The sequence below is a fragment of the Pezoporus flaviventris genome, unplaced genomic scaffold (assembly GCF_033815535.1).
Source record: "Pezoporus flaviventris isolate CSIRO_AGI_PZ_B2104156 unplaced genomic scaffold, CSIRO_AGI_Pfla_v1 ptg000007l, whole genome shotgun sequence".
In the NCBI taxonomy this organism is placed as follows: Eukaryota; Metazoa; Chordata; class Aves; order Psittaciformes; family Psittacidae; genus Pezoporus; species Pezoporus flaviventris.
The window spans coordinates 40010686-40037318 of NW_026892555.1; the positions used below are offsets into that span (position 1 = coordinate 40010686).

General features: G+C 40.2%; 3 protein-coding genes across 5 annotated transcripts in view; 2 read left to right on the forward strand and 1 right to left on the reverse strand.

Annotated features, from left to right (window-relative positions):
• Positions 1-26633, forward strand: part of ATP6V1H (ATPase H+ transporting V1 subunit H) — a 287370-nt gene that overhangs the window by 121675 nt on the left and 139062 nt on the right. The window lies entirely within an intron of this gene.
• Positions 369-11923, reverse strand: MRPL15 (mitochondrial ribosomal protein L15). The gene is made up of 5 exons (XM_061448485.1): positions 11749-11923; positions 8367-8524; positions 5651-5816; positions 5085-5208; positions 369-3990 (listed from the first exon to the last, which is right to left on the reverse strand). The coding sequence occupies exons 1-5, from the start codon at positions 11845-11847 to the stop codon at positions 3653-3655; spliced, it is 885 nt and encodes a 294-aa protein (XP_061304469.1). The 5' UTR covers positions 11848-11923; the 3' UTR covers positions 369-3652.
• LYPLA1 (lysophospholipase 1) lies at positions 15432-26177 on the forward strand. Of its 3 annotated transcripts, none has more exons than XM_061448486.1 (9): positions 15432-15574; positions 16181-16212; positions 19236-19301; positions 21003-21050; positions 21883-21953; positions 22540-22613; positions 23219-23320; positions 24227-24403; positions 25862-26177. In XM_061448486.1, the coding sequence occupies exons 1-9, from the start codon at positions 15506-15508 to the stop codon at positions 25913-25915; spliced, it is 693 nt and encodes a 230-aa protein (XP_061304470.1). In that variant the 5' UTR covers positions 15432-15505; the 3' UTR covers positions 25916-26177. The 3 variants fall into 3 exon arrangements, with proteins under 3 accessions (XP_061304470.1, XP_061304471.1, XP_061304472.1); XM_061448487.1 differs by lacking the exon at positions 15432-15574 and adding an exon at positions 15660-15754; XM_061448488.1 differs by lacking the exons at positions 15432-15574; positions 16181-16212 and adding an exon at positions 17780-17908.

A 26633-nucleotide genomic window follows, 5' to 3' on the forward strand; every position in this document is an offset into this window, starting at 1 on the left:
ATCTTCATAATTGATCACTTTTATATGACTTCCTGAGCACTACCATGAATTATGCTTGTATGTCAAAACAATGCTGGCATGCTGCCAGCGAAGATCTAGATCAAGGCCACAGATTTATTCCCTCACGGACATCAAAGAATGGCACCGTCAACTCCAGTTGTTAAACATGAATGCTATAATATGAAGTATACCAAATTAAAAGGCAACATGTTTTTGTTATAAGTAAAAGGGAAAATGTATGCTTTAAATTGCTTCATTTTGAGTCTGCAGTCAGGTACCTGCAAGTATAGTCTTGATCAGGTGCAGTTAGTAGAGTCTCTCTCATAGGAAATCTGTGATTTCTAATTATCACAGTATAACAAGGCACATACTCATTCAGAGGCCCTTATTTTGATATCAGTCTCACATATGTAATCAGTTTTATCAAGGAACCATTCAAAAGTACGATGTTGACAATAAAAACTGACGTGGCTTTCAGTATTTTATGGCACAAGTATCATTCTCCTCAGCTACTTGATAATGCTTTTCTGGTTACAGCAGATTGGGAGCTTCTCACTGTGCAATACATTGGTGCATATAAAACCCCCTATCAAAACAGGATATCCAAAGCAATCATTTATCTGGTGAACATGAAAACATGGTACATATTCCTAAGTAAAGAGAATGGCCTTAGATGCCAGCGCGGCCTTAGTCTTGCATCAGTGAGTCTGATCTTCACATAAACAACAGTCCATTGGGAGACTGTTTATTATGGATTTATTAGAAACCTTGTCAATAACTTATTCGTGCTTTTGATAATTCTGTGTTTGGTTGCCAGGAGCCTTGTGTTCCTGACGAGATAAAGTGAACAGGAAATCCTCTATAGCCTTGCCACTTTTTCACTAGTAAATAAAAATCAGAGCAACCATCATAAAACACTAGCTAGTGTAAACAGAAGAGGTTACAAGAAAAAAAGACAGTGTTGCATATTTTAAATAAAGCAACATACAGCCCTTTTTGCCCTCTCCAATTATAAGATGATAAAAAAAATCACCTTTATAAAGCAGAATGACCGGATTTTGTGGAACGTGGCTGTTTTGGCTCCAAGGTATTTGTAGTGTTGTAGTATCAGAACCAGGATACAGCTGCCTTGTGACTAAGATGTCGTTCACTGAATAAGTGCTATCCAATCCCTCAACGTCACCAGACATCTGTTTCCTGTTTTCATTCTTTCTTTCACTGTTATCATTTTATCCAAGTTACCCTTTCACCTGAAAACCATTATAAAAACAGAAACCAGTGCATGCATGCGTGTATCAAAGAAGTTGATTTAGAAAACAAAAAAATTGCAAAAGCAATTTGTTCATTTTAATACAAAGAGCAGGAGTGGAAACAAAGTTGCCACCCCCCCCCCCCCCCCCCCTTCTTCTCCCCAAAATACACAATGATACATAAACACTTTTGTCTTCTGGTCTTCACTAATATGACTAACTTCCTTCTTCGCTTCCAGTTAAGTAGCTTTCCTGTTGAGTACCACCACCTCCACAAAATACAATTGTGAATTGATTCATAAAAACAGAAACATTATGGCACAAATAAGGGAAGGCAATAAATACTCTTCCCCCCCTCCTCCAACTCCTTCCCAAATGGAGGCAGTGTAGTATTGTAATAACAAACAGAGAAAAAAAACGTATTGCTTGTCATTTAAGGTTCCAAACCAACAATCATCAGGATGCAGAACAGGATACATCTAAAGTGAGAAAGTTATTTACCTCACATTCAAGTTAACACTAGCTATACTTTTCTTGGCACACAGTATTCTTAAGGTTCCAAAGAAGGGTTGTGCACCTTATAAAACATGACTCTTAACACCACTAAGACCAAATTCCTGCTATTCACAATCCAATTTTATGTTGGTGTTCTTTTGCTGTTTCACCTATACTTAAACCACAAGTCAGGAGAACTACTATTACTGATAGCATCTAAACACACATTAAGAATGAACAATAGAACCTGAAGAGTAACTAGTCAAAAGTTAGGGACTTTCCATTGTTAAGCTCTAAATTTCAGATTAGTTAATGAGCATGAGAATGGGAGACTTAATTTGTGTTTACAGATGCTGCTATTAATTGACAATACAGTTTGTTGAGTGAAGCAAAAATCTGGGCTGGCTGACAAACACCAATTACAAAATTCATCCTCCTCTTGTTATTCTCTGAGAGAAAGATTATTAAATTTGAGGCACACCAGCAAAATACCAGTGTTATACAGAAACAGGAGAGACAGGAGATTAGGGCACTCAAAGGGCTTTCCCAGGAGATGGACTGGTTTGGCACCTACAGGAAACTCTAAGTAGCATTTCCAGAGGCACATGAAAATTGGGAAGCAAAATGACTTCTTGTGTTCTGGTCTTCCGGGTTGTTTCCTGCATCCTAATAAACAAATTATCCCTATTTTAAAGCCAAATTCAGCTTCTATTAGAGTTCATGTAACTATGAGGGATCTCATTAACTTCTGAGGAGTCAGAGCAACTTCCGATAACTTAGTTTCCTCTCTCACCTTTCAACTGACTTGTTTCACCACCGCAGACGCCAAAACTAATCTTGCGAGTGAAACCTATAATACTCTTTCACAGCAATAATACAGCACTCTGCAGAGACTGACAATACACACATTTGTTGGAAAATGTTTTTCAAGATTTTAATGACACCAACCTGATACATGGATAAAAAGAATTTGCTCATAAATTCTCACATCATCTTAATTCATTTGCGTACTGTCACATATGCAACCTGTGATAAAGCTGAAAACTGATCCTAATTGCGTACTTTGTTCATCACATCCTCATCCTTCCCAAACTATGGCCACTTTCTAGTATTCATTGACTCCAGATTCTGCTACGCATTTCCATTAATGACATTTGTGTCTGGACAAGTTTTAAATTCTGACTGAATAAAAAAAAGTCACTGATTTAAGATAGATATCTTTTTTTTTTCCTTCTAAATTTAGACAGAAAGTTCTTTTAAACTGTATACCCTACCCTTCTCACTTCCACCTGAAGGAATAAGACAAAAATCAAGACACTCTCAAGCTCTACTGCTATCAATGGCAATGGCAAAATGCAAAACATTGCTATGGTATTGAAGAGGATAATGAATTCTTCTGTACATTGTTACTTCTAGTTGGTTCTAATTTTTCCCATCTGAAAAAAGGTGACTACCTCAAGAGGTATTCAAGCTAACATTATAAATTATGTGTTAGAAAACTGTATGTAGTATGATTGTAAAACTAATAGGAGTTCTGTACAGCCACGTTTCTGATTTTAAATGGTGGGGGGGAGGGTATAAACTAATTATTATGTCAAGTTACTCTTTGGAATCATCCTCTGAAATAAATGCAACATCACAACATTCCATCCAATAACGTAACTTGCAAATCAATGCGAGAAAGTGCTCCAACATGCACTTTATGTCAGACTCTGTGCTGTTTCCAAATGTTAAGACTTTTCATACAATGCATTATGACAATAATAAAGTTGAGTTAGCGCAGAAGAACAAAAATTTATGTTTTGTCTAGTTTAACAGGAGTCTTAAAAAAACCAAACATCACTTGGTAACCATTATTTCATACCCAGATGTTTCCTGTACACCTGCAGTTGTCTCCAGTCCTGAAATCATGAGCTATAGTATTTTAACAGCCTCTCATCAGTTGGTTTTAGAACTTTCTTGTCTGTCATGCTCACGATCCACCCTGGAGCAAGACCAAAAAATATCTGCCTAGGATCCTTGCGCATGCTTAACATTTTGAAGAGTTCATCCTTAGTTATGTCTGGTAAGATGTAGCCGTATTTCTTGGCAAGTTCAAGCCTGGCTTCTGCAACCTTAGATGGATCTGCCAGGTACCCACGATTCCTGGCATCTGTGTAGTAACGAACTAGATCTTCGGGTGGAAGCATTCGCTTTGGAATAGGCTGGCCACGCAGGAAGAATGCTATTGGTTTACATAAAATTTCTGTGGGCAGACATGAGAGAACATTAGATGCTATGCTTTATAAGACATACTTAAAGACATTAATTATACTTTCTTAATTTGATATTTTGTGCTGAATAAATTTTTCAACTCTTACCACAAGTATCAAGCAAAACCCCCAAATCTTCAGAATACTCTTGTTCAGAATGAGATAGTGGTTTAACACTTTCGTTTAATCAAACACCTCTGCTTGAACTGGTATTTACAGTGACAGTCTGGATGAACTACTACTTCTAATACATTTAGAATGTCTACTTCGGAAAGATACTAAGCTAGATGCTACCATTTATTTAAAGGGCTGACTTTCAGGTTAGAAGCAATGCATTTGCATGGCTACTTACACAGCGTACCAACAAATGTAAAATTTGGTGTTCCTGTTAAATACTTTTGAATCAAGAATGAATGGCACATGCACCTATTTAATCATTTGTGAGACTATCCTCTTCTCAAGTTTTACTGAATTTGGCAAATTACATTCCGGATGTTTTTAAGTTCAGTATTTTGATTATTTTCCCAATTGGAAAAAAAAAAAAGAAAGAACTTGTATCACTCCAGGGATAACATATTTTGCACACTAAAAATGTCTATTCCTCCTGTTCTCAGCCTCATTCACACATGAAAGCTCCATTATTGTCAATAAAAACTGCATGAATGAATATTAGGCATGATGCTGCCTCAAGTAAAGCAAAGCCTCATTCTTCAGTGAAAGTGTTCTGAAAACAATAGCCATTTTGACTGGAATGATTCTGAGCTTCTGTAACTTAGTTATTTCCTCATTTTAACTGGAAAGTATTTTAAATTAAAAATATAAACATGCACAGTGTTTTCCAGATCTTTTTTCTCCTGAATCTTCTCAGTGTTATTAAACATGTGAGAAAGAAGACAAAAATTAAAATAATTTTTTTTATTAGTTCCTCTACTTACAAAGCTTCTTGGACTTCTTTAACTGGCTGATTGGTAAATGACTGCAAACATTGCTAGGGCTAAAGAGCAAAACTGAGGATGCACTACAGTTCAACATTTCTATAACAGTGTTTTGTTGAAGCTTTTAGAAGAAGTGGATGAGAAATTCTTACCCAAACTCCTTGGATCATAGAATGATGTTGTTACAACACCTCCATTTTTTTCTACAGCTGCAATTGCTAATTCAGATGCCCTCTGCGCTTCGATATTTACTTTTGCTGCAAAAATATCAGCACCCTGTAAATTTCAACACAGAGTAACATTAAAATAAGTATTTCATGACATACATTTATTCTTCTCTGCAGAGTTGTAGAAACATTGAATCCAGCAAAATATTATGGCTGTTCCCTGCACCAAGACAGGTAACCAAATTGCTCAGTCACCTGGGCTGAATGAAAAAACAAATCCTTTGCCTTTCCAAAACATGCATACATTTCCTTCAGTACATTCTAGTTAGTCTTCTGCGCAAAAGACTTGTTTGACCTCTTCTTATGCGCTCCTTCACCTTCATTTTTATAGTCTCTCAGGTTTTAAAACACCACCCTGGGTTTTTTTTTTTTTGCTAACACACAGTGCCCTCTAGTGGATCTACTACCACAAAAATTCCAAGGCAAACTAATATATGAAGCAAAGATGCTTCCAAAACGCGGCAAAGAACCTGACAGTCTAGTATGCATACCTCCTCCACCAGCTGGATACCATAGTCCCTTTTGAGAGGTTGCACCGTTACACCTCTGGCATTAATAAGCTGTGTTAAGTCAATCGGTTGCGTGGGGTCAACTCTACCCAAATCAATCAGGTACTGCAGCCTCTGTAGACTGAGCGGTTGATACTGACGTCTGCAGCTGGGGAGAGGAAAACAAAAAACAACCAAACAAAACAATCAGGAATTTACAAAACTGAAGCTTTAATAGGAAGTGGTCAACTGAGGTACTGCACACTGTAGTCCATTTTCTACCTACTCCTAACACTACCAAGGAAATGTTTAAAACACACCCATCCATAAGGCAAATACAAGCCCTAGTTACAGCACAGGATTCCATTATGCCTTCAAGGTTGCTCATACAACCCCACCTTCAGTATGATATTAATAAATGAAGGAATCAAAGTGTCAGCATTTCCTGGGAAGCCAACATGGTTCTAAATAACTACCATGCTCAAAGTGAATCAAGCTTGGTAGCTTCACTGATACATTCAGAAAATTCCCCCACAAAAAAAAAAAAAAAACAAAGACAGCAAAACACAATCAAAAACAAATATACCCTCTCCTCCCATATAAAAGATTACCAAAACAAACCCAGCACATGCTACTGCACAGCTTGCCTATATCCAACAAGACTTCTTCAGTCCATTCCCACTGTACCTGGTATCTCACCAGTACTAAATGGAATCTTCCTCTAAGTACCACAAAAAAAAGAGAAACATTGCAAACATACACATTAACCCGTATCCCAGAGAAAGCTGGAATATTTCATCAATAGTCATCAGCTTCAGCAGAATCTAATTTTGGGGTTTACGCAGTTCTAAATTTAGAATACAAGCAAATCCTCAGAACAGTTTTCCCCATCTCAGTGTCTATGCCTCCTGCATTCCACTGATGTCAATGCTTAAAACTCTCATACAGTTTGACCACTGCTAGTGGAAATTGGTGAGTGGTAACAGAAAAACTGAGCAGCAGTTTATCCTTTACTGGCAAGCTAAGTAAGAAAGACAAGTAAGACAATTTGCACTGCCAGACAGTTCCTAACAGAGCAGAAGTTCAAGTAGAGGAACACCACTGCAGATAGTGAGAAGAGCAAGGTGAAGATAAACAGGCAAAGACATTGCTCAGTGTGCTCCCATCCAGCCATGATAGTGTCTCTCCAGTGCACAACATGTTCACTAGGAAAACATTCACAATTGCCTGATGTGGAAATTTTTCAAACAATATCGAAAAGAAATTACAAAATACATTTTTTGTTTCCACATGCTGTCAGATGTGGTTAAAAAGAGCAAGGCTATCAATTTCTTGTCACTGCAGAAGCTTGGATTTTTGGTGTTGGTTATTGATGTACTTGTGCCCACTGTTAACATAAGAAGCTCAGTGTCTGCACTGTGCAGCATTTCCTTTGGACTGCAAATCTACATTCTGTCTTCTAAGGTGCTTCTCATTTACTCTTATAATAATGTAAACAAACAGGAAGAAATGACAGTGCTTGGAAATAAAGTTTGAATTACATTTCAAAACTAGTAAGACTCACACAGAAAAGCTTTAATAACCAGGACAGGTCTGTAAGTTATGGTGCACACATGAAGCATGTAAATACAAAAATGCACAACTATTTGAAATTATATCAGCAGATGAAACAACCTGTAAGTTTAACAATTCACAAGCAAATACACATTAGCCTTTTCATTCTTGAAATGTCTGCTAGGTGTGGCATATTTTTGTTTCTACTGCCTATAACAGCATTGTATGGGTGCAGAAGTTTTCACGACCACACCTAAAGCAACAAAATGGTTAGTGACCCAGGTAACACACATGCTATCTTAGGGAACAAAACCAGCTTTAAATAACAACAAAAAAAAACCCCACCACAATTATTTTTTTAAAATTGTCAACATAAGGGAAAGAAATTAATAGAACAGTGGCACACGGCTCTCCAGCTAAGGACAGTGACTGCAGAAAAAGGCATGTTAGAAGAATACTTTAAAACGTTAAAAAGCTGGAAGATGGACACAGTACAAACAAGCACAATGTGAAAAGAGGACAGAGTGTCAAATAAGGCAATGTCAAACAAGGCAATGCCCAAGGAGAACAACAGTGAAACATGACTTACTGGCCTCATCCAGCAGATTTGATATCAAAGTGCTTGTTAAGACCCTAGGTAGAACAGACTGAGTACAGACAGACAAAACACTGCAGTGTTGAAGGGCTAAGAAAGTAGACTCATGAAAAGAAGCAGAATTGTTTAGCTAGCAGCAGATCACAGATTCAGGTGAATACAGCAAAGAGAAATAACAAAGCAAGGCTATGGATTACACTGTCATGCCCAACATCCTTGCTGGAATCAGTGGGGCTTTTCCCAGTTGGTTCGATAGATTACCTGCTGTGCTGACACGCTGAGAGAAACTAGCACACATAGAGGAACAGTGTCAGAGGAGAAACACATTCAGCTGGTGGGAGATTACGCAAAGAAAAGGGTTAATAAGCAAAGCTGTACACCAACAGAAAATAAGTTAATTCATTAAAAAATAATCTCACAAGAAGTGGGAGATTCTGCTGGTAAGGAAGCTAGCAATCTGAGAGGAATATCTCATTTTCAGTTAGGCCTGTTTTGACATATTAGAATCTGGCTTCAGGAGAAAGATCAACAAAAGCAGATCAATTTATACGTAAATGTGAATGAACTTACCTATGTCCCTCATTAAACCCATATTTTGGTATGACCAAGTAAAATGGAGTTTGGCCACCCTCAAAGCCTAATCGGGGACGATTTCCTCTTTGTCTTTCTCCTTTGTGACCTCGACCACACTTCCTACCTCCATATCTTCCACGACCACGTCTTTTCTCCTTGAAAACAATCAACAATACATTTAGTCAACTACTTTGAAGAGAAGTATCTATAAAACGTAAGATTTCAGAGATACAAACAATTAAGCAAAAAGGTGATTCTGGAGGAAAAATTAAGAGACAGCTCTTTTCTAAGGGGAAAACCAGAAAGGATTCAACAGGTTTTTTGCAGAGCACACACAGCTCTAGGCAGGCACCACAAACAGTCTGAAAGTTTACATGAACACATACTGCTATAGAAGGAATACCAGTATTTAATCGTACCTCTTATACATCCAAGTCAGAGAATTTTCCTGAATTAACTATTGACATTTCCTCCTATTTCATGAGAAAGTTACTCAGTGCTCAGGAGTTTCCCAAAACTGACAACGGAAAAAAGAAATCAAAGAAAAAAAAAAACAAATCAATTCTACTTCAAAGTGCAGAAGAACAGACTATGTATGTTGTGCACGTATAGGGAATTCTTTGTATGGATTCAGACTTTCTAAACAGTCTGCTAGTGTTGCAATTTCTACTGACAACAAATCAAAAGAACAGATTTTATTTCAGCCTTTATTATTTTTAAAAGACTATTATACTAAGTTATTAGTTTCTCGAGCACTTTAAAGTAGCACCACAGCTTTAGGTTGCAGTTACACAATCTTCTCGCACCACCAGAAGTACTTGCACAGCTAAACTGTGAATGGGATCAAAGAGATAAGCACAGGTAAACCTTTTTAACTTTTAATTTAAAATCCAGGTCAGTTGCACACTTCAGTACCATTCAACACTCAGATAACCAAGCTTCAAGCACCCTAATTCTACGAATCACTCCATGCAGTTAGACTGCAGCACAGAATACTGAATGGCTATTCAGTATATTTCACTCAAATCTGAGAAATGCTCATTACATCATGGAATTTGATTATGAGCCTAACACTACAAAGACACAAGTTTGATGGCTTATGCTCTTTATTGTGTCTGTAAATTTTCCAAAGTTATTACTTAACATGCAATGACATACTAGTAGAAGAGTCAGTATGGACATATATTAATGATTTTTTTTCTGCTCTATTTGAAACAACACCTGACTTAAGATACAAACCTACCGTTATTAATGCTAAATCACAGAACCGTAGAATGATTTGGGTTGGAAGGGACCTTAAAGATCATCCAGTTCCAACGATCCTGCCACGGGCAGGGACACCTCACACTAGACCATGTCAGCTCTGTCAAGGCTCTGTTCAGCTTGGCCTTGAACACTGCTAGGGATGAAACATTTACCACTTCTTTGGGCAACCTGTTCCAGTGCCTCACCACCCTCACAGTAAAGAACTTCTTCCTTATAACCAACTTGAATTTCCTATGTTTAAGTTTTAACTCATTACCCCTTGTCCTGTCACTACAGCTCCTGATGTCACTACAGTCCCTCTCCAGCATCCTTGCAGGCTCACTTCAGATACTGGAAGGCTGCTATGAGGTCTTCACGAAGCCTTCTCTTCTCCAGGCTGAACAGCTCCAAATATAGTCAAGTGCAGTTTTATGCTAGATTAGACCATCCCTGCCACCAAAGGAAATTGACTTGTCCCCAGCCCACATGGGGCTTATAGAGCTTCTTGCACTTACACAAGCTGTTGTGCAGCTCTGTCCTGGACAGGTCAGGGAATTAAATGTTCATCTAACCTGATTTCAGGTAGTTTAGTTCCCTGTTCTGGGTCACTGCACAATCTCTAGCAGCAGCCCAAAATACACAGTGGGTGTGAGCACCTGGAGGCAAAAGGACTGCCCAGATGCACACCCCCTCCCCGCTTCTGGCAGTTGCCCATACAAACACCAGATTACATGGTGACTTTAGTTAACACAAGTACACTGGGAACATCTGGTCACAAAGAGAATATAATCAGTACATTGACCAGATTTTAGATTGTCAGAGGACCTTGTCAAAACTCAAGTTTTTTTGCTGCAACTTACGTTTGTGAAGTCAAATGCTCTTAAATCCTCTTATTTGGGAACTTCCTTAATCACAGAATAAGGTTGTCAGGCACAAAAAGAAAAATACCAGAGAAACAGAGTCGAGGTCACTTGTACAAACTCTAACTGAAGGCAAAGAGTTAACAGCAAAAAGGGGGGAGGAGGGAGGGGAGAATCTCATTTCCCAGGTGAAGTCCCAAATTACCTGCTAAAGAGCCAGTGAGCATATAAAAATCTCTATTTTTGAGCTGAAAAAAAAGTGGCTTCCAAAAACCAATAGCTGCCTTGAAAAACACAGGTCCTGAGACCAAACACTGGCAGGAAAGCATCGGTTCTAGTAAACCTCAAGTCCAGACTATCTCACATCTTCTGGACGCTAAGCCTGAAAATACCATTTCGAAGCCTGGATTAGTTTGAAAAACCTTAAGAATCACCACTCCAGTCCTGTACAGGGTGACTTCTAGCTCTGCTTGACCCTGGCCAAGCTGGGCATTCACAGATCCAAGTGAAGCAACTTGACAGGAGAACGCCAACAGCTGCAGGGAGAGAAGAATTTCCTTTATCTTGCCTTGTCAAGGCAAGAGGAGTTTCTGGGTTACAACTAAGCAGTGCTCACCAGCTCTGCAAGCATCTACAGGGAGCCTTAAGCACTGACAGGGAAGTGCTGCTTGGTGCCATTTCTCTATTCCTATGACTTTAGCCCTTGAACCTCATTCCCCTCTTTACTGATATTCCCCCCAAACCAGGAGAGTTTCTTCCTAGCTTCTTTTATTTAGTGTTCTATCACTTTACAAGACAAGGAAGATAAGATCTAGTTTTGGTTTTGATAAAACAATAGTAACAACAAATCCTCCTGGCATCACACTCCTTTTTAAGCTTTTTAACTGTCCCTTTTCAAATATATTACTCCATTCCATAAGTATCTGGTACTCCTTTTTTACTGTCTCCATACAGATCCCGACAATGGCCCTGAGGCTTAGTCAGGGCCGCTCATCAACCTGTTCTCTGTGCGTATGGCTACTCAGGCACCCGCTAGAAGCACGCAAAGGGCAAGAACAGGGCCAACACACACAACAGTACCACTCACTCCTTTGCCTTCCCACACCTGTTCCGGCGAGGCCGCTCTCCTGAGCCTGCAGTCATCTCCCTAAAAGCTCTCTGAGAACCCCCCAGGCTAACGCTACTGGGGCCAGGTATGGCGGCTGCCGAGACAGCGTCCTGTCACCGCGGGGATAAAGCACCCGTACCCCACCCAACAAGCTGCAGGCACTCACCTTCTTTTTGGAGCCTGGGCTCGGTCTTAGGTTGGCCAGACTGACCCTAGGAAGCGACCGCAGCAGTTCCAGGGCCTTGCTCCCGCCATTCCCGCTCATGTCCGCTCACCTCCCAAGGGCGGCCGCAACGCTGGTCCGCGCAGTTGCTTTACGGCAGAACCATAAACCGCACCTCCCGCGACTTCTCAACAGTGTCGTGCAGGCTCCCCTGCTAGCCGGGGTGTAGAGGGAGCTGCGGTAGCGTAGGGCAGAGACTGGGAATCCTGCCCGGTGATCTAGGGCGCCCGAACCGTGGGGCGGGAAGAGGTGCGTCGTGCCCGAGCAGAGGGCCCTGCCACCTCCGGCTGAAGCCTCCTCGGGGCCGGGGGCGGAGAGGGATCAGCGCGGCTGCCGCCTTGGGCCTCGGCTGGCTCCTGCCGCCTACGCTCTGTGCTGGGATGAACGGGGAAGATGCGGAGAGTCCGGGGCTAACGTGTGTTAGAACACTCGTGGGTCCCAAACTACGCATCCTTTCACAGTATTTACTTTTCTGTTACTCACAGATCTCAGTCACATAACACCAAGCCTTTACGACCACTGGTCTGCATCTAAAACCAACTGACAGAACATCCCTCAAAAGTGCTACACCCTGCATCAATCCAACAAAGTTTAAAGGGAGATACTTATTGGAAATGTGCATGACTATTAAAGACATGGAGCTCTTGGAGCAAGTACAGAGGAACACCACGAAGATGATAGGGGGCAGAGCAGTTTGGGTTGGAAAGGACTTTAAGATAATACAGTTCCAACTCCCTTGCCATGAGCAGGGACACCTCACAACAGACCATGTTGCCCAAGGCTCTGTCCAACGTTGCCTCAAACACTGCCAGGGATTTACCACTTCTTTGGGCACCCTGTCCAGCTCCTCACCACCCTCACAGTAAAGAACCTTATAGCTAATTTGAACTTCCTCTGTTTAAGTTTAAATCTGTTACCCCTTGTCCTATTGTTACAGTCCCTGATGAAGAGTCCTGCTCCAGCATCCCTGTAGGCCCTCTTCAGATACTGGAAGGCTGCTATGAGGTCTCCATGCAGCCTTCTGTTCTCCAGGCTGAACAGCCCCATCTTTCTCAGCCTGTCTTTGTATGGGAGGTGCTCCAGTCCCCTTATCATTCTTGTGGCCACCACATCAGCGACTGTGGTGATGAGACAAGGGCTCATGGCCCTTGATGATCTTGAGGTCCAATCTTAACTATTCTGTGATTCTTTGATGAGAGACTATCCTTGTACTTGACCACTTCTGTTATTTTAATCTAAGAAGTAGACCTACTGGAAAATCACACAGCAGTTTCAACCAGTATATGGGTCTATACTTACTCTCTGAAGCAGGGGGTGCAGGGTGTAGACAAAGAACTGAATTCTAGAAGCTGCTGCTGAGGAGTTAGCAGAAAGGCCAGTTCCTGTTGTGAAAATTACCCAGTACTCCTTGGTGCAATATCCTGCTTTTGGTCCTGAAACTTCTGTTTGACCACAGCCTTCTTCCCTGTTGAATGTCTGTTTCAGATTACATCTTGGAGGACAGGTCACATAACAGCTCAGCCAGTTCTGAGAGTAAAGGCGTGAAACGGAAATAATGTTGCAGAAATTAGCAAGCAGAAATTAGCAAGTTTCACCCAGAAATCTGTACAGCTTCTTACCCCCCTTCAAAAAATTAATAAAAAAAATAATACAAATTGCAATGCAACAACCCACAGGAAACTCAGGTATGGACAACCATCTTATCCAAGTCCGTTTCAGCCTCCAGGATAGGGAAAAATAGACAGTTTAGAGCATGGTTTGCCTTGTAATGCTCTCTTTAATCAGAACACTGAAATTAGATGGAGAAGTATCACCTGTATGATAGACACCTCACTGTAAAGAGACAGCCAACTTGCATGTATCTGAAAGATCCATCAATCAGTTTTCAGCAGCTCAGCTCCTCGAACATTTGCCTGTAAGGGGCAGAGTGCATGCTCAGTCCACGCAGTGCTCACCTCTCCTCAGTGCCCCTCAGCCTCACTGGCAGCAGCTGGGAATTCAGGGAAGTTCACTCCAGCTATACTGACTAAAAGATTAAAAGCTTGGTCTAATTATGAGCAGAGTACTGATCTCCTAGCCCAGAGGTTCATCACCTTATGGAGGTGGTATATTCACAGTAAATAGCAAAATAGAGAAGGAACACAAAACTTTGTTCATGCCCCAAAAGGATGCTCTACAGCAAGAGTTAGGTTCAGCATAATTGGGAAGCACCTGACATAATGGGAAGCTCCAGATCTTTTAGGAATCTTTTATGCGTGAGCTGTATTTTCTTAACAGATGTGAATTGGGTGCAGTAGGTGAGGCAAGAGCACACACTAAAGTAGAGAGAAATCAAAACACAAAGGGCTACCTGTGAAAATAACCCAATTTTAGCAATAACAGGGACCCCCTGGCATAAATGCAGCTTGATAACCATGGCAAAAGAGGCTGTGTGTTTAATGTTATACAGCTGGCACAAAGGCTTTTCCAACATACTTGATGCAGCCATGCTGATAAAAATATAAGGGTTGTTGAGCAAAAGCTTTATGAAAAAACATCTCTGCCTGGTGTGGAACATGCTAGTGGGTAGGATGTGAAAGAAGCATAGCGTGCTCTCAGCTGTTGTTTGAGCTGCCAAGAAAGCATCCTTGGTAGCCAGATACCACCCGGCAAATACAATGAGTAGATTGACTTTCCGGGAGCAAGTATCTGACAAAGATGTATGGAACATAAGACAAAGAACAAAGTCTTTCATTTTGATAGAAATGTGTTTGCCATACTTGCTTGGAGTTGGTCTAAGTATTTGGAATGGACTGGAATGATCCAGTAATTTCAATACAGAGTGCCTGAATAGCCTAATACATTTCAAGATGAATAAGAATCATCGACTCTTTGGCTGTAAGCCAAAAGCTTTAATTTGGTGATGAAGGCATCTGATCTGATGAGAACAAACGAGTTCCCTCTAACAATGCTGCTGTTTACTGCATTTGCGCTGGTTTTCCTGTTTCCCATGACTTATTCTTTTGTATTTAGCTATTTAAGAATACTCTAATATCTCTTTTACCCTAAGCATAAAATATGCCTATACAGCATAAATACGTACAGCTCATAGATATGCACAGCCAATAAGCATAATGATTTTTACAGGAAACAAACCACAGACATGTACAAATCACAATATACAAGTGCAAAATAATCTGGCATATATATATCTATCTGTTTGAAAGGTAGTTTTAAAGGTGCTCAGGCACTGGAACAGGCTTCCAAGGGAAGTGGTGGAATCACCGTCCCTGGAAGTGTTCAGAAACTGTGTAGGTGAGGTCCTTGGTGATATGGTTTAATGGTGGACTCGGCAGTCCTTGGGTAAAGGTCGGACTAGAGGATCTCAAAGGTCTTTTCCAACCTGGTTAATTCTATGATTCTAAGGTGAAAGGCAGTTCAAACTCTGAACTCCATATGGCCGTCTTCGTGCTGCTACCCCGGCGACAGCCAGGCCCGCAGACGGCCACCGGGCACGGGTGTATATGTGGGGCTCCTGCCACCTGGCACGGGGGTATATCTGGCGCTCCTGCCACCATGCCTAGCTCCCGGGCTGCTGCTTCCCCGTCTGCGACACTCCTCCTTTCCTTCCCGCCCACCTTCCTCCTCCCCCCTGGCTCGGCGCCAGTCCCGCCTCCCCGCTCCTGGCCAGTGTCCCACTGGCCGCCTCGCAGCCCGGTGTATGTGCGGTAACAACATGTCGGCGCCGCTCCCCGCCATCGTCCCGGCCGCCAGGAAGGCAACAGCTGCTGTGAGTGCGGATCGGGGCGAGCCAAGGGCAGGCGTCGGAGGCTAGGGGCCCCCGCCCCCCTTTTGTTCTCAGCTGTGGCTTTAGCCCCGGGCGGGGGCCTCCGCACCGCCGGTCGCGGAGGCCCCGCAGCCTGAGGGCGAGGCCGCGGTCAGGCCCGGCCCGGCTGAGGGTGGACGCCTGGTGTGTGTGTGTTGGGGCGGGGGGGATTATGGCGAGGCGGCCCGGCCCGGGCACTTTGACAGGTCTCTCCCGTTACTTTGCTGCCTGAGGTCCCGCTCCTTTCGCGGCTGGAGTCCGCTCTGGGCACGGGAAGGTCATCGGTGTCGGCCCTGTGTGCCGGGCATGGGCGGGTGCGTCCGCTGATGGCGGCTGAGGGGGTGGAGAGCTGGAGAGAGGGGGATCCGGGTTGGAAGGGACCTGGGGTCTGGGGAGCCAGCATGGGGGAGAGCTGGGATGGGATGAGTGAAGCAGAGTTTTCTTTTGAGAAAGTCCTGTGGAGCTCCTAACTGTGTGATCGTGTGCGGGCTACTGTGGTACGCAGATTAGGTGTGGTTATTGTTTAGTAATCTTACACCACTACGTTTTCTTGTTTTGTTTTCCCTTTAGGTCATTTTTCTTCATGGATTGGGAGATACCGGGTGTGTATTCTCGTCTACTGCATGCTTAATAGTTGTTGTAGTTTCAAATATAAGGCTGCAAGCTTTAAAGGTGTGAGTCGTTAAGAGTTACTTAAGCTTCTTATTTAGCCCTTAACTAAATGCAGGGGCTAACAACAGATGAAACTTCATGTGTGCTGGAGGGATGGTGACAAATATTTATGCAGAATTTCCCAGCATAAGTACTCAAAAGCTTTTTCTTTTTTCAATCGCCTGATTTGGTCTGTATGTGATCCCTCTTTTGTTTCTGGGTCAAAGTTGTAAAAAAAGTCTGTAGATTTCTCATCTTTCACTTTCCTGAGAGTAGGTTCCTGGTTATTCCTGTACTTGTCTAAATTTAGAGGGTTGTTTGTTTTTTTTTCTTTCTCCTCTCCAGACCTGTGGGTTGCTTGTTTGCCAGTAGTTGCAGTTAGTCCATGTTTTTTTCTCCAGTGTGTCATATTTGCATTAAAATCCAGACTCACTTTTATCTAAGCAAAGTCTTAAGTGGTTGCCTAATATCTACAGATTTCTCTTTCTGAAATACAGTCTTAAGAGTCAAAAAAACCCTCACCCAAATAAGCTGTGAAATACCGTGCTTTCCTTGTTCCTGTTATTTCCATGTTTGAGTAGATATGGAAAGAGTAGAGAATTTATTGGGGGCATTCTAGGTGTGGTGTAATGTTTCCGTTTGAAGCTTGTGTGTGCTGAGATACTGAATTAAAAGGAGTGTGTTGACACCTTTTTTTGGTGGAAAACCTGAAAGAAATTACACTTAGATACTGAAAATAAGTAGCGTGAGCACATTGTCTGAGTTCTTCCTTACAGGTGAAATTGCATAATACTGGTTTTGTTACGTGAAACTTGTACGTTGCCTCTGGGTTAAAACTTGTAATGTTTAAGACACAAACTTTTTCTGAGGAACTGAAAAAAAAGCCAGCTTTCAAAAATGAAAGTTGTGTAACCTGGGCACTTAACACATTAAAAAGAGTCAAATCCATACAATTGGCAGCATTCTACAAGTGGAGATGTTTGCTCTGTTGTGCTGACACACCACCTTGTTTGCAATATCTCCCTTACTGCTGGTAGGACGCAGCTGAGGCAGCAGAACTGCCTTGGTGTCTTGGCACCAAATGTTCAGCAAGTGATTGCAGAATCTTTTGACCCTTTGGAATTCAAGTCCTTGCAAATTGGGTTGATGCTGGTTTTGGCAAGGGAAAAAAAAACACAGATTTGATTAAATTTGTGTTAAAGAGATTTGCTCTGTAACATAAATTGTATTTCATATAAAATGTGCTATTTCCATTTTGGTGACAAAGCTAACACAGTCTCCATCTCTGAGCATACTGGAATGTGTGCATTAACACGTCGTAACACCTCCCTGGAAATACAGTGATTTAGCTCCATTTGTTCCTTTTGGCTACTGCAGATCAGATTAGCTAAAGCTGCCTTTGACATCCTGCTGTTTTTTTCCAAAGGAGTTGCAGTAGTGACACAAAAAAAGATTGTCTGAAGAGAACAGTTTTATCAGTTCCCACAGTTCTACTTCGTGAAATTTCAAATTGCTCACTTCAATTTACCAACTGTATTTTTCTTATTCTGAGAAGTGTCTAACAGAGGTTATGTTCTTTTTCTCTCTTAGCTCCTATATAAATGGCACTTAAAGATTGGTACATACTTGTCAAAATCTGAACAAAAGGTACAACACAGAGGCTTGTTCTAAGGAGTCTGCCTACTGTGTATACAATGTTGCTTTCCAAATTTATATTTATAGCTGGCTTAAGAAAGTCCCCAAATTCTTACCTAACTACTTCTCAGTCGTATTTCTCATTAAGATTCTTATTTGGCCTTCTGTGATACTGCAAATATTATGCAAGTAATAGCACACACAATTTGTTAATAGTATATATAAAAGTATTGGTAGGAAGTAGGCTGACATATACAGCCAGTATTTCAAATGTTTGTGCTGTCTGTGTGTTTGAAATGTCTCTAACTTTGGGTAACATACATTAACTTTTTAAGATGATACTAAATTTAAAACTAAATCAGACATGCTTTTATGGCTTACCTGTTGTTGGTCTCATTGGTTCAGTTGTGTCACTGATGAATTTGTTAAAGGTGTTCTCTGCTTACAATCAACTTTGCAGTATCTAGTTAAGTGGGTGAGTTAGGAATACTGAATAATGAGAAAAATCAGGAAATACAAGTCCTATTGTGTGTTCTGGAAAGCCAAGTGCAGGCACAGGCAGTGGTTCTTCCCAGGTTCAGATTTGGGTCCAGCTTGCTTCATGTCTAGATGAGTCCTGGAGTGAGTCTTTCAGAGCTGTTTATTTAAATTGTGCTTTCCAGTTTCCTGATTTGTAGGAAGCTTGATAACTCGTCTGCTATGCAGATCTTGCTTGTTCCGGGCATTCATACAGCATGTGCTTGACGTTAAAAAGCTACCTACAGTTTGGACTGTAGTTCAGAACTGCTTGAATCTAAGAGCATTCAAGCTGGCCCAGGGCTAAGGGATCTGATGGATTAGGTTGGCTCCCCATTGAGTTAGCTTTGATGGCAGCTTGCTATGATCTCACAGCAAGAAATGTGGCTTGTAAAAACAAATCTGTCTGTGAAGGAAGCTGCTTTAACTCTACAGGAGCAGCAAAGCAGTCTCTGGGCTAGAGCTGCCTGGAAGCAGATACCTGCGTTCATGTCTTGTGGTGCCCAGGTTAATAAATCCAGCCAAATAGAGAGCAGGCTTTGCCTAGAGCCAAAGTGGTATTTCTACAGCTGTGCTGCAACTGTAGTAATCAAATTAGATAAAGTCTCCCTGGCTGTATGCAACAAACACTCAGAGGCAGAACAAACCCTTTAAGTTTAGTACTGTATTCATAGCATACTGCAGTTGATGTAAAAATTCCCTGGAAATGTGTTTATATTGATCTAATTTGGCATATTTTATACTTGGTCTGTGCTGTTGCACCAACACAGAAATAAGAGCTAAGCCAAACATAAATTGCATTTAATGTATTTTTTGTTAACAGGCATGGATGGTCAGAAGCGCTTGCAGGTATCAAAAGCCCCCATGTAAAATACATTTGCCCACATGCGTAAGTTTGTAACTTCTCTTGTTTTACCTTTTTCTGTAGAGTTGTATGTTAAGATGCTCTTGCAGATGAAGTCAGAAGGGATTTGAATTTTTTAATATAAAACACCACTGTAAAATAATGTTGATGCTAATGAGTATTTTTTTATTTTTGGGAACTGCTGTGTGATTTATTTAGGGCAAAACTGCAGTTTTATTCATATTTTTCTTTTATTACTAATTCAGACTGAAAATAGATTTGGAAAGTTTTATGTGCAAAATTATAGATTATTTTGATTTTATGTTTTCACTGGATTGGGTTGTTTGTTTCTTCCCCTCCCCCCCCAACAGTAATTTGTTAAAAGCCTGTTTTAACAAGGAGTAATTTTCTGTATTCTACTGATGATTAGATATACTTTGTACTAGGTACATGTACTTAAACTTAAATGGGCTTATAGTAGATGAGACTTCTGTTACCTACAGCGAATTTCAGAGGTTCACAGGGTATTCAGATTTTCAGTAAATAAGGTCACTTGGGCTGTCTTCTTGCAATCTGAGAAGTGAAATACTTCTAAGCAGGGTCAGGAGTCAGTAAATAAAACATTGAGATCTATCTAGTATTTACTTAATGTTAGAAAAAAATAATTAAGTATAATCTTAATTTATTTTAATACAAAATTTAGGTTGTCTTCTGCTCCAACGGTTTTGGGAGATGTGGAGCAGGGATGATAGGGAGATAAATAGGCAATGTTTTGGTTTGATTACTGGGATGTGATTTATTTATTTATTTTATCATATGGCCATGCTTTGCTGAGCCATTCAAAAAGAGCTTAGCAGTATCTGCTCTTTCTTGTTTCTTGCTCTTTGTTTTCTTTCAGTTTTTCCCTGCAGAACTTACAGAATCATAAAATCATTCGCTGGTTTGGGTTGAAAGGATCTTAAAGACTACTTAGTTCCAACACCTTCCACTAGACCAGGTAGCTTAAAGCCCCATCCAATCTGGCCTTGAACACTGCCAGGGATGGGGCAGCCACAACTTCTTGGGGCAACCTGTTCCAGTTCCTCACCACCCTCAGTAAAGAATTTCTTCATAATATCTTATGTTCCTTAGTTTCTGTAGATAAAAACTATAGCCAGATTTAATCTGTAGTGTGGTCCATTGAAGTGGTTGTGGAGTGTCTGAAAAGATGCTGTGAAGCAGCGTAAGATTGGGAATGAGTCCTCCAGTGAAGGCAGGCACTGCTTAAGCAGATTCAGTTGTTGAGATAAGCATGTGTGGCCAGGCTTGTATCCACGGGTATGCTACATTTAGCTGCTTCCTTAGGTCGGCTGATGCTGCTATGCAAGGTGCCTCTATCCACTGAGTATTTGTGTAGAACTGTGATAAATAACTGTTACTCAGAAATAACTGAATTGTATATATAAAATATGTATATGATTTATATGCAGTACCCCCACCCCCCCACCCCCCCTACGTACAAAGCAGCCCATGAATGCTTTGCTTGCTCTCCGTAGAAAGTGGCTAATTCAGCCCTGAATATTAAATGTGTTTGGGCTGGCAGGTTTCAAGAGAGATTTCTTGAAGAGACGCTACAAAGTAGCTAATGTTAATTATGGTTTGAAAGAAAGATGGAATTAGGGATATGTAATTTCATGATATAACTGCATCTGCATTATTAAATTTCAGTATATATCTTATGTCATTTGTGTTCATTCTTATTGTTAGGCCAGTTATGCCAGTTTCTTTGAACATGAACATGGCTATGCCATCATGGTGAGTATTTGTTCAACCGTGGATGATTCTAATCAAAAGATATCTAGGGGTTTGAACTCACTGTTCTTAATTAAAACATGAACAACCTGACTGGCTGGGTTTAATTACGTGTAAGTATAAAAGGGTTTTTGCTTTAGTTCTATTCTTTTAAAGGGCTCTCATGAGTACACTCTAATTCTCTTTATGTATCTATGATAATGGTTATTCTTTTGAACTAATCTGTGTATCTTATAGTATATATATAGAGAGAGATTATATATATCGTATAGTCTGTAGTCTGTATTATGTATGATTTCATAGTAGTAGTAGAGATGGAGTGGAAGTATTATTGCTACTAGTGAGAAATATTTGGCAGGTTAGTTGGATATCTAGCAACTGGTTTTTTTTTTTTTTTTTTTTTTAGAACATCCATTCTGAATAGAAAATAAGATAATTTCAATGGGTTTAAACCCATCCTTTTGTTTTTTTTTTTTCTCAAGTAACTTGTGTTTGTTTTTCCTATATTTTTTCAAACAGTATTCTAATTTTGTACATGCAGTTTATAAACTGAAATTCCTGCTGATATTTTTGGAGTAAATGCCAAAACTGAGCTGCTTTATCTGCAGCAAGTTACAGAAGATATCAAAACTCAGAAAAGCTTTGTTGACTAGATGTAGCCTTTTAGTCATATTCACAGGTTGTCCATTATTTCTTGTAATCTATGGGTGGTTGGTACTAAATAATATATTAGCTAGCATTTTCATCTGGAAATTATCCCAGTTTTATTATTTGTGTTTTAGGGAAGTGGAATGGATGCTCTAATGAGTAATGCTTTTGTTCATATTTTTGTAAGGTTTGATATCATTGGACTTTCTCCAGATTCACGGGAAGATGAAGCTGGGATCAAGCAGGCAGCAGAGAATGGTATGCTTAGGAAGTACTTTCTATGTCTTAAAAGCGCTTCTTAGTATTCTTAAAAATGAAGTATCAGTCTGAAACTGATTTTAGAAACACAAAGTTATTAGGGAAAATAATATGTATATGTTGTATTATTGGTGATCAAAGTTTAGCTAAGTGCATTGTTTGGGTTTTTTGTTTGGTTTGGTGTTTTTGTTTTTAAAATCAAATGAGTAAGTAGAGCAATTCACCCACATAAACACTTCATACTCTCAAATATGAAATGTACATGGGAACCAGTGTACTCTTAAGAGCTTCTGAGTAGCATAGCAGGTTAGAGCTTTATGAGCATCCACTTGTGATGCTGGATGGTTAGAAGAGGATGCCATCCTCTTGGCCCTGGGGCTTTTGCAAGACTTGCCTGTTTTTCTCTTTGGAAATGGTATACAGTGGCACTAGAATTCCTGATCGTGCTCTAGATCTTTTGATACTTTTTAATGTATAGAGGCTATATTTTCCTTTCACTAGCTTTTTGTTGACATCAGGGAAGTCTTTCATCTTCTAGACTTTACATAGGACAGTGTTTTTTAACTACTGGCCTTTTACGTTACAGTTAAAGCACTGATAGATCAAGAAGTAAAAAATGGAATTCCTTCTAATCGAATTATTCTAGGAGGCTTTTCTCAGGTAAGGTATAGTTGAACTGTCTTTTTCTAGGGAAGAAACCTAGCTTTCCTCATACAGGAAATCCAGACAATGAATTGAAAAAAGCTGGTGTTACGTGCTTCTAAAATTTTAAGGTGTCAGTTTTGTTTTGCCTTAAGAAATGAATGTTTTCTAGTTTTATGCAAATAATTACTATTCCCTGGAAAATGAACATGCATGGGAAAAAAGATACTAAAATGAATAGTCTGTTTAAGTCTTAATGCACATAATGTATGTAGCTTTGCTTGAAAATCTTTTTAGTATTTTTAATGTAACATTAATTTGGTAGATATTTGATGGTCTGGATTTATTTGGGAAATCTTCCCTTCATACTTGAAAGACATCCTTGGTAGGTAGGTTAATAGATTATTTGGTCGATAAACCAACTCCCCAGTCTCCATGCAAGTAAATTAAAGTATTAAAGTAGTGATAATGGGGGGGAGGAGGTGCAGGGAGCAAAATAAAAGTTGTACAGGAATACTTGTTTTAGTGTTGGTTCTAAGGAAGAATAGATTGGAATAAAGAAAGACAAGCATTAAAAGGAACATTACTATCACCATCCTAATACTTCTATCTCTTTATCTCAGGGAGGTGCTTTATCATTGTATACAGCTCTTACCACACACCAGAAATTAGCAGGTGTTGTAGCCCTCAGCTGTTGGCTTCCTCTACAGGCTTCTTTTCCTCAGGTACTTGTTTTTTTCTTGAGCTAATTTGCACTTGGGAAATCGGTATATCTGAAGATTGTATCTTGTGCAGGAATTAGTGGCCATCGTTATTACCAAATATTGACACTTGTTTGATAACTCAAAAGGCTCTGAAGTTCTAGAGTTTGAAGGGAGCCTATAGGGATGCTGGAGGGGGACTCTTCATTAGAGACTGTAGTGACAGGACAAGGGGTAACGGGTTAAAACTTAAACAGGGGAAGTTTAGGTTGGATATAAGAAAGAAATTCTTTCCTGTTAGGGTGGTGAGGCACTGGGATAGGTTCCCCAGGGAGGTTGTGAATGCTTCATCCCTGGCAGTGTTCAAGACCAGGCTGGACGAGGCCTTGGGTGATATGATTTAGCATAAGGTGTCCCTGCCCACGGCAGGGGGTTTGGAACTAGATGATCTTAAGGTCCTTTCCAACCCTAACGATTCTATGATTCTAAGTAGAGAAAATGAGGAAATACTCAATAGCTATCTCTGGTTAAAATTACATTCCTAGGAAACTTAAAAGGATTCAGCAAATTTTCATTGAATATTAATTTTCTGTTTGCCATTTGTTCCATCTGCAAGACACTGTCTCATTAGAGACTAGGTATTTAAACAAACAGGTTTTTCTACTTGTCCAAAAATCATGATGTTCTGTTCTGAAATTAGTGCCACAGTTTTATTTGCAGGTTTTTGAACTTAACGTGTCAGGCACAGAGCTTATTTCATAAGGAGCTTGCAGACTATACTTTGAGGTTTTGTTGTTTTTTTTTCTTCAGAATTTAACTGATTTGTCATCCCACAGGGCATAGTGCCATGGGGTTATTTTATCTCAAAGTTATTAGTCATACTTACTATCTCTTTTTTCTCTTCTCCCCTCTGAATTCCACCCCTAACAGGGCTCTATCAGTGGTGTCAACAAGGATATTGCTGTTCTTCAGTGCCATGGAGACTGTGACCCATTGGTTCCTTTAATGTTTGGTTCTCTCACTGTTGAGAAGCTGAAGAGTATGATAAATCCTGCCAACATAACCTTCAGGACTTACTCGGGCATGATGCATAGCTCATGTATTGAGGTGATTTTCTTAATATACAATTTTTTAGCTGGGAGGTTAATTTCCCCCTCCCCCCAAACAAATATGTATTGGGTGGGGGTTCTGGAGGGTTGTCTGTGGAATTTTGTGTGGGGTTTGTTGTTATTTGTGTGGTGTGTTTTAATAAGTGCTTGATGCTACTGACTTATTTTAATGAGTAACTGAATGCCTGGCTGAAAAAGCATCCAAGGCAAAAGTTTGTATGACTAACAGGAATTTCTTCCTAAGATTGTAGTTTAGGGACTAGGCTAGTTAGTCTATAAAATACTGTTTTTTTTTTCTCAAATTTTTATTATTTGCTAAAAGGTATAAATAAATAAATAAAACACTGAATTAGAAGGCAGATTCTCACAGCATAAATCCAACTTTGTATTTTGGAGAGAAGAATCCTGTTAGTTCTATGGTTGGAGCCATCAAAGGAATAGGGAGGGAGGGGAGGAGTGTTGATGGTACAGAATAGGAAGCCTCAGATCCTATGTTTATGGGTCTGGCTCAACACACAGTTGAGCTGATGTAATGGCTTGCTGCTGCCAGAAAGGGGTGGACTAGTTCCTTCTGCTCATGACCCTGTGGCACTCTCTTCCTTCTTGTACCGGATCTGGGGCTGATCAGGTATTTCTTTGAACCATTTGAACTTGCTAAAATGGCAAAAGCTGCTGACCAGTTTTGGCAGCTGACATGAATTGAAGCATCAGAACTCGCACAAAGCAAACGGTAGGAGCAAGAAACAGAAGAGGAGACAAGGAACAGATCTGCCGTTTGTCAGCAGCAGTAACTTTGTTAATTTGGATTGCTGCATCTTGTGGGAACTGTACCCTTGGACAACCTCTTTGGGATGCACAGAGTTGTGTTTTGTTTAGGCAGTAATATCATTGAGTTGTCACATAAAAATAATGGGCTCTTTCTTACAGCATAGTCTTAATAAAAATATTAATTATTTTTAATACGGATTGGTTTCCCGGTCTAGTTTGCTGTATTGCTTTTCTTTAGGGAAGAAAGTATCATGAAGGTGAAAATGAACATTTAGGTGGAGGAGCTGCTGGATTTTCACACTTCTGCTGACTTGCAGAAGTTTAAAGTATACACAAAGGTGCAGCTTTAGCCACATTCAAATCCTATCCATGTTCAGTCTGGTGCTATTCAGATCACCTGATAATTAATATGTAGTTTGCTTGTTCTACCTCAGAGAGAGAAAGAGAGGGTAATAAAGTAGTCTTTGCTCTCTTTCTTGTATTCTAGCCTCCTCTGAGTGCACAGTGCCTTGAAGCGTTATCAGCCTTGACTTGCTGTGTGCGAAGTGGTACAACTGTATCAAGACCTAATTACTCAATACTTATAGCCCAGCTACTCATTATAACTGGAATGGTGAACATGATTTAGTGTATCTGAATATATATTAGTATGGAGCTTCAGCTAATGCATACTTTTATCTTTAAACAGGAGATGATGGATGTAAAGCAGTTCATAGACAAACATCTACCTCCCATAGACTGAAATAATACGTGAGAAGCCTTCTGTATAAATACACCAGCATCAACTGTGGTAGAGTGTTAATCTTTTCATATGTCTGATAGGAAGCATTACTTCTATACCTGCAGTGTTACTACTGTGTTGCAAATTTATACTTAGGATGAGGATTAAATAATGTACAAGAAATGGTTATCTTTTTGGTATTAATCATCCACTGGTGGGACTATATGAATGAGGCAGCTAGATAACAATGACAGAATATAACCTAACATACTGGTTTAAAACATCTGATTTTTTTTTTTTTTATTTTATTGCAGAATTAAACTATTTGTACAAGTAATTAAAAACTAAATTTAAGTGAGCAACATAAATGTGACCAGTTTAGTTACACTTGAGACATTATTTGTTTTCAGTACTCATTGGAAAGGTATTACAGCATTTCCTGCATAAAGTACACAACATGTAACGCAGTGGGCATATTATGGTAGAATAAACGGTGCTAAGGACAGAGCTTTATATGTTAGTTGCTACTCCAGATAAGGAGGGTGATTCTCCTATAGTGGTGTCCTGGGTTCAGCAGTAGCAGTCATGTTTTTGCTTTGTGTTAACTGGTGCAGTGCTGTGTTTTGACTTCTAGCTTGAGAACAGTGTTGGTGAAGCCGATGTTTTCGGTTGTTGCTAAGTGATGTTTACCCTGACCAAGGACTCTGTGAGGCTCATGCTCTGCCAGGGAGGAGGGGAA

Excerpts from the sequence above, each read along its gene's own strand:
- MRPL15 (XM_061448485.1), bottom strand. The coding sequence starts at position 11,847 with ATGAGCGGGAATGGCGGGAGCAAGGCCCTGGAACTGCTGCGGTCGCTT. Across the intron at positions 8,525-11,748 it reads GCCCAGGCTCCAAAAAGAAG|GAGAAAAGACGTGGTCGTGG; the intron begins GTGAGTGCCTGC and ends ATTGTTTTCAAG. Across the intron at positions 5,817-8,366 it reads GGGTTTAATGAGGGACATAG|CTGCAGACGTCAGTATCAAC; the intron begins GTAAGTTCATTC and ends TCCTCTCCCCAG.
- LYPLA1 (XM_061448486.1), top strand. The coding sequence starts at position 15,506 with ATGTGCGGTAACAACATGTCGGCGCCGCTCCCCGCCATCGTCCCGGCC. Across the intron at positions 15,575-16,180 it reads CCAGGAAGGCAACAGCTGCT|GTCATTTTTCTTCATGGATT; the intron begins GTGAGTGCGGAT and ends TTTTCCCTTTAG. Across the intron at positions 21,051-21,882 it reads AACATGGCTATGCCATCATG|GTTTGATATCATTGGACTTT; the intron begins GTGAGTATTTGT and ends TATTTTTGTAAG.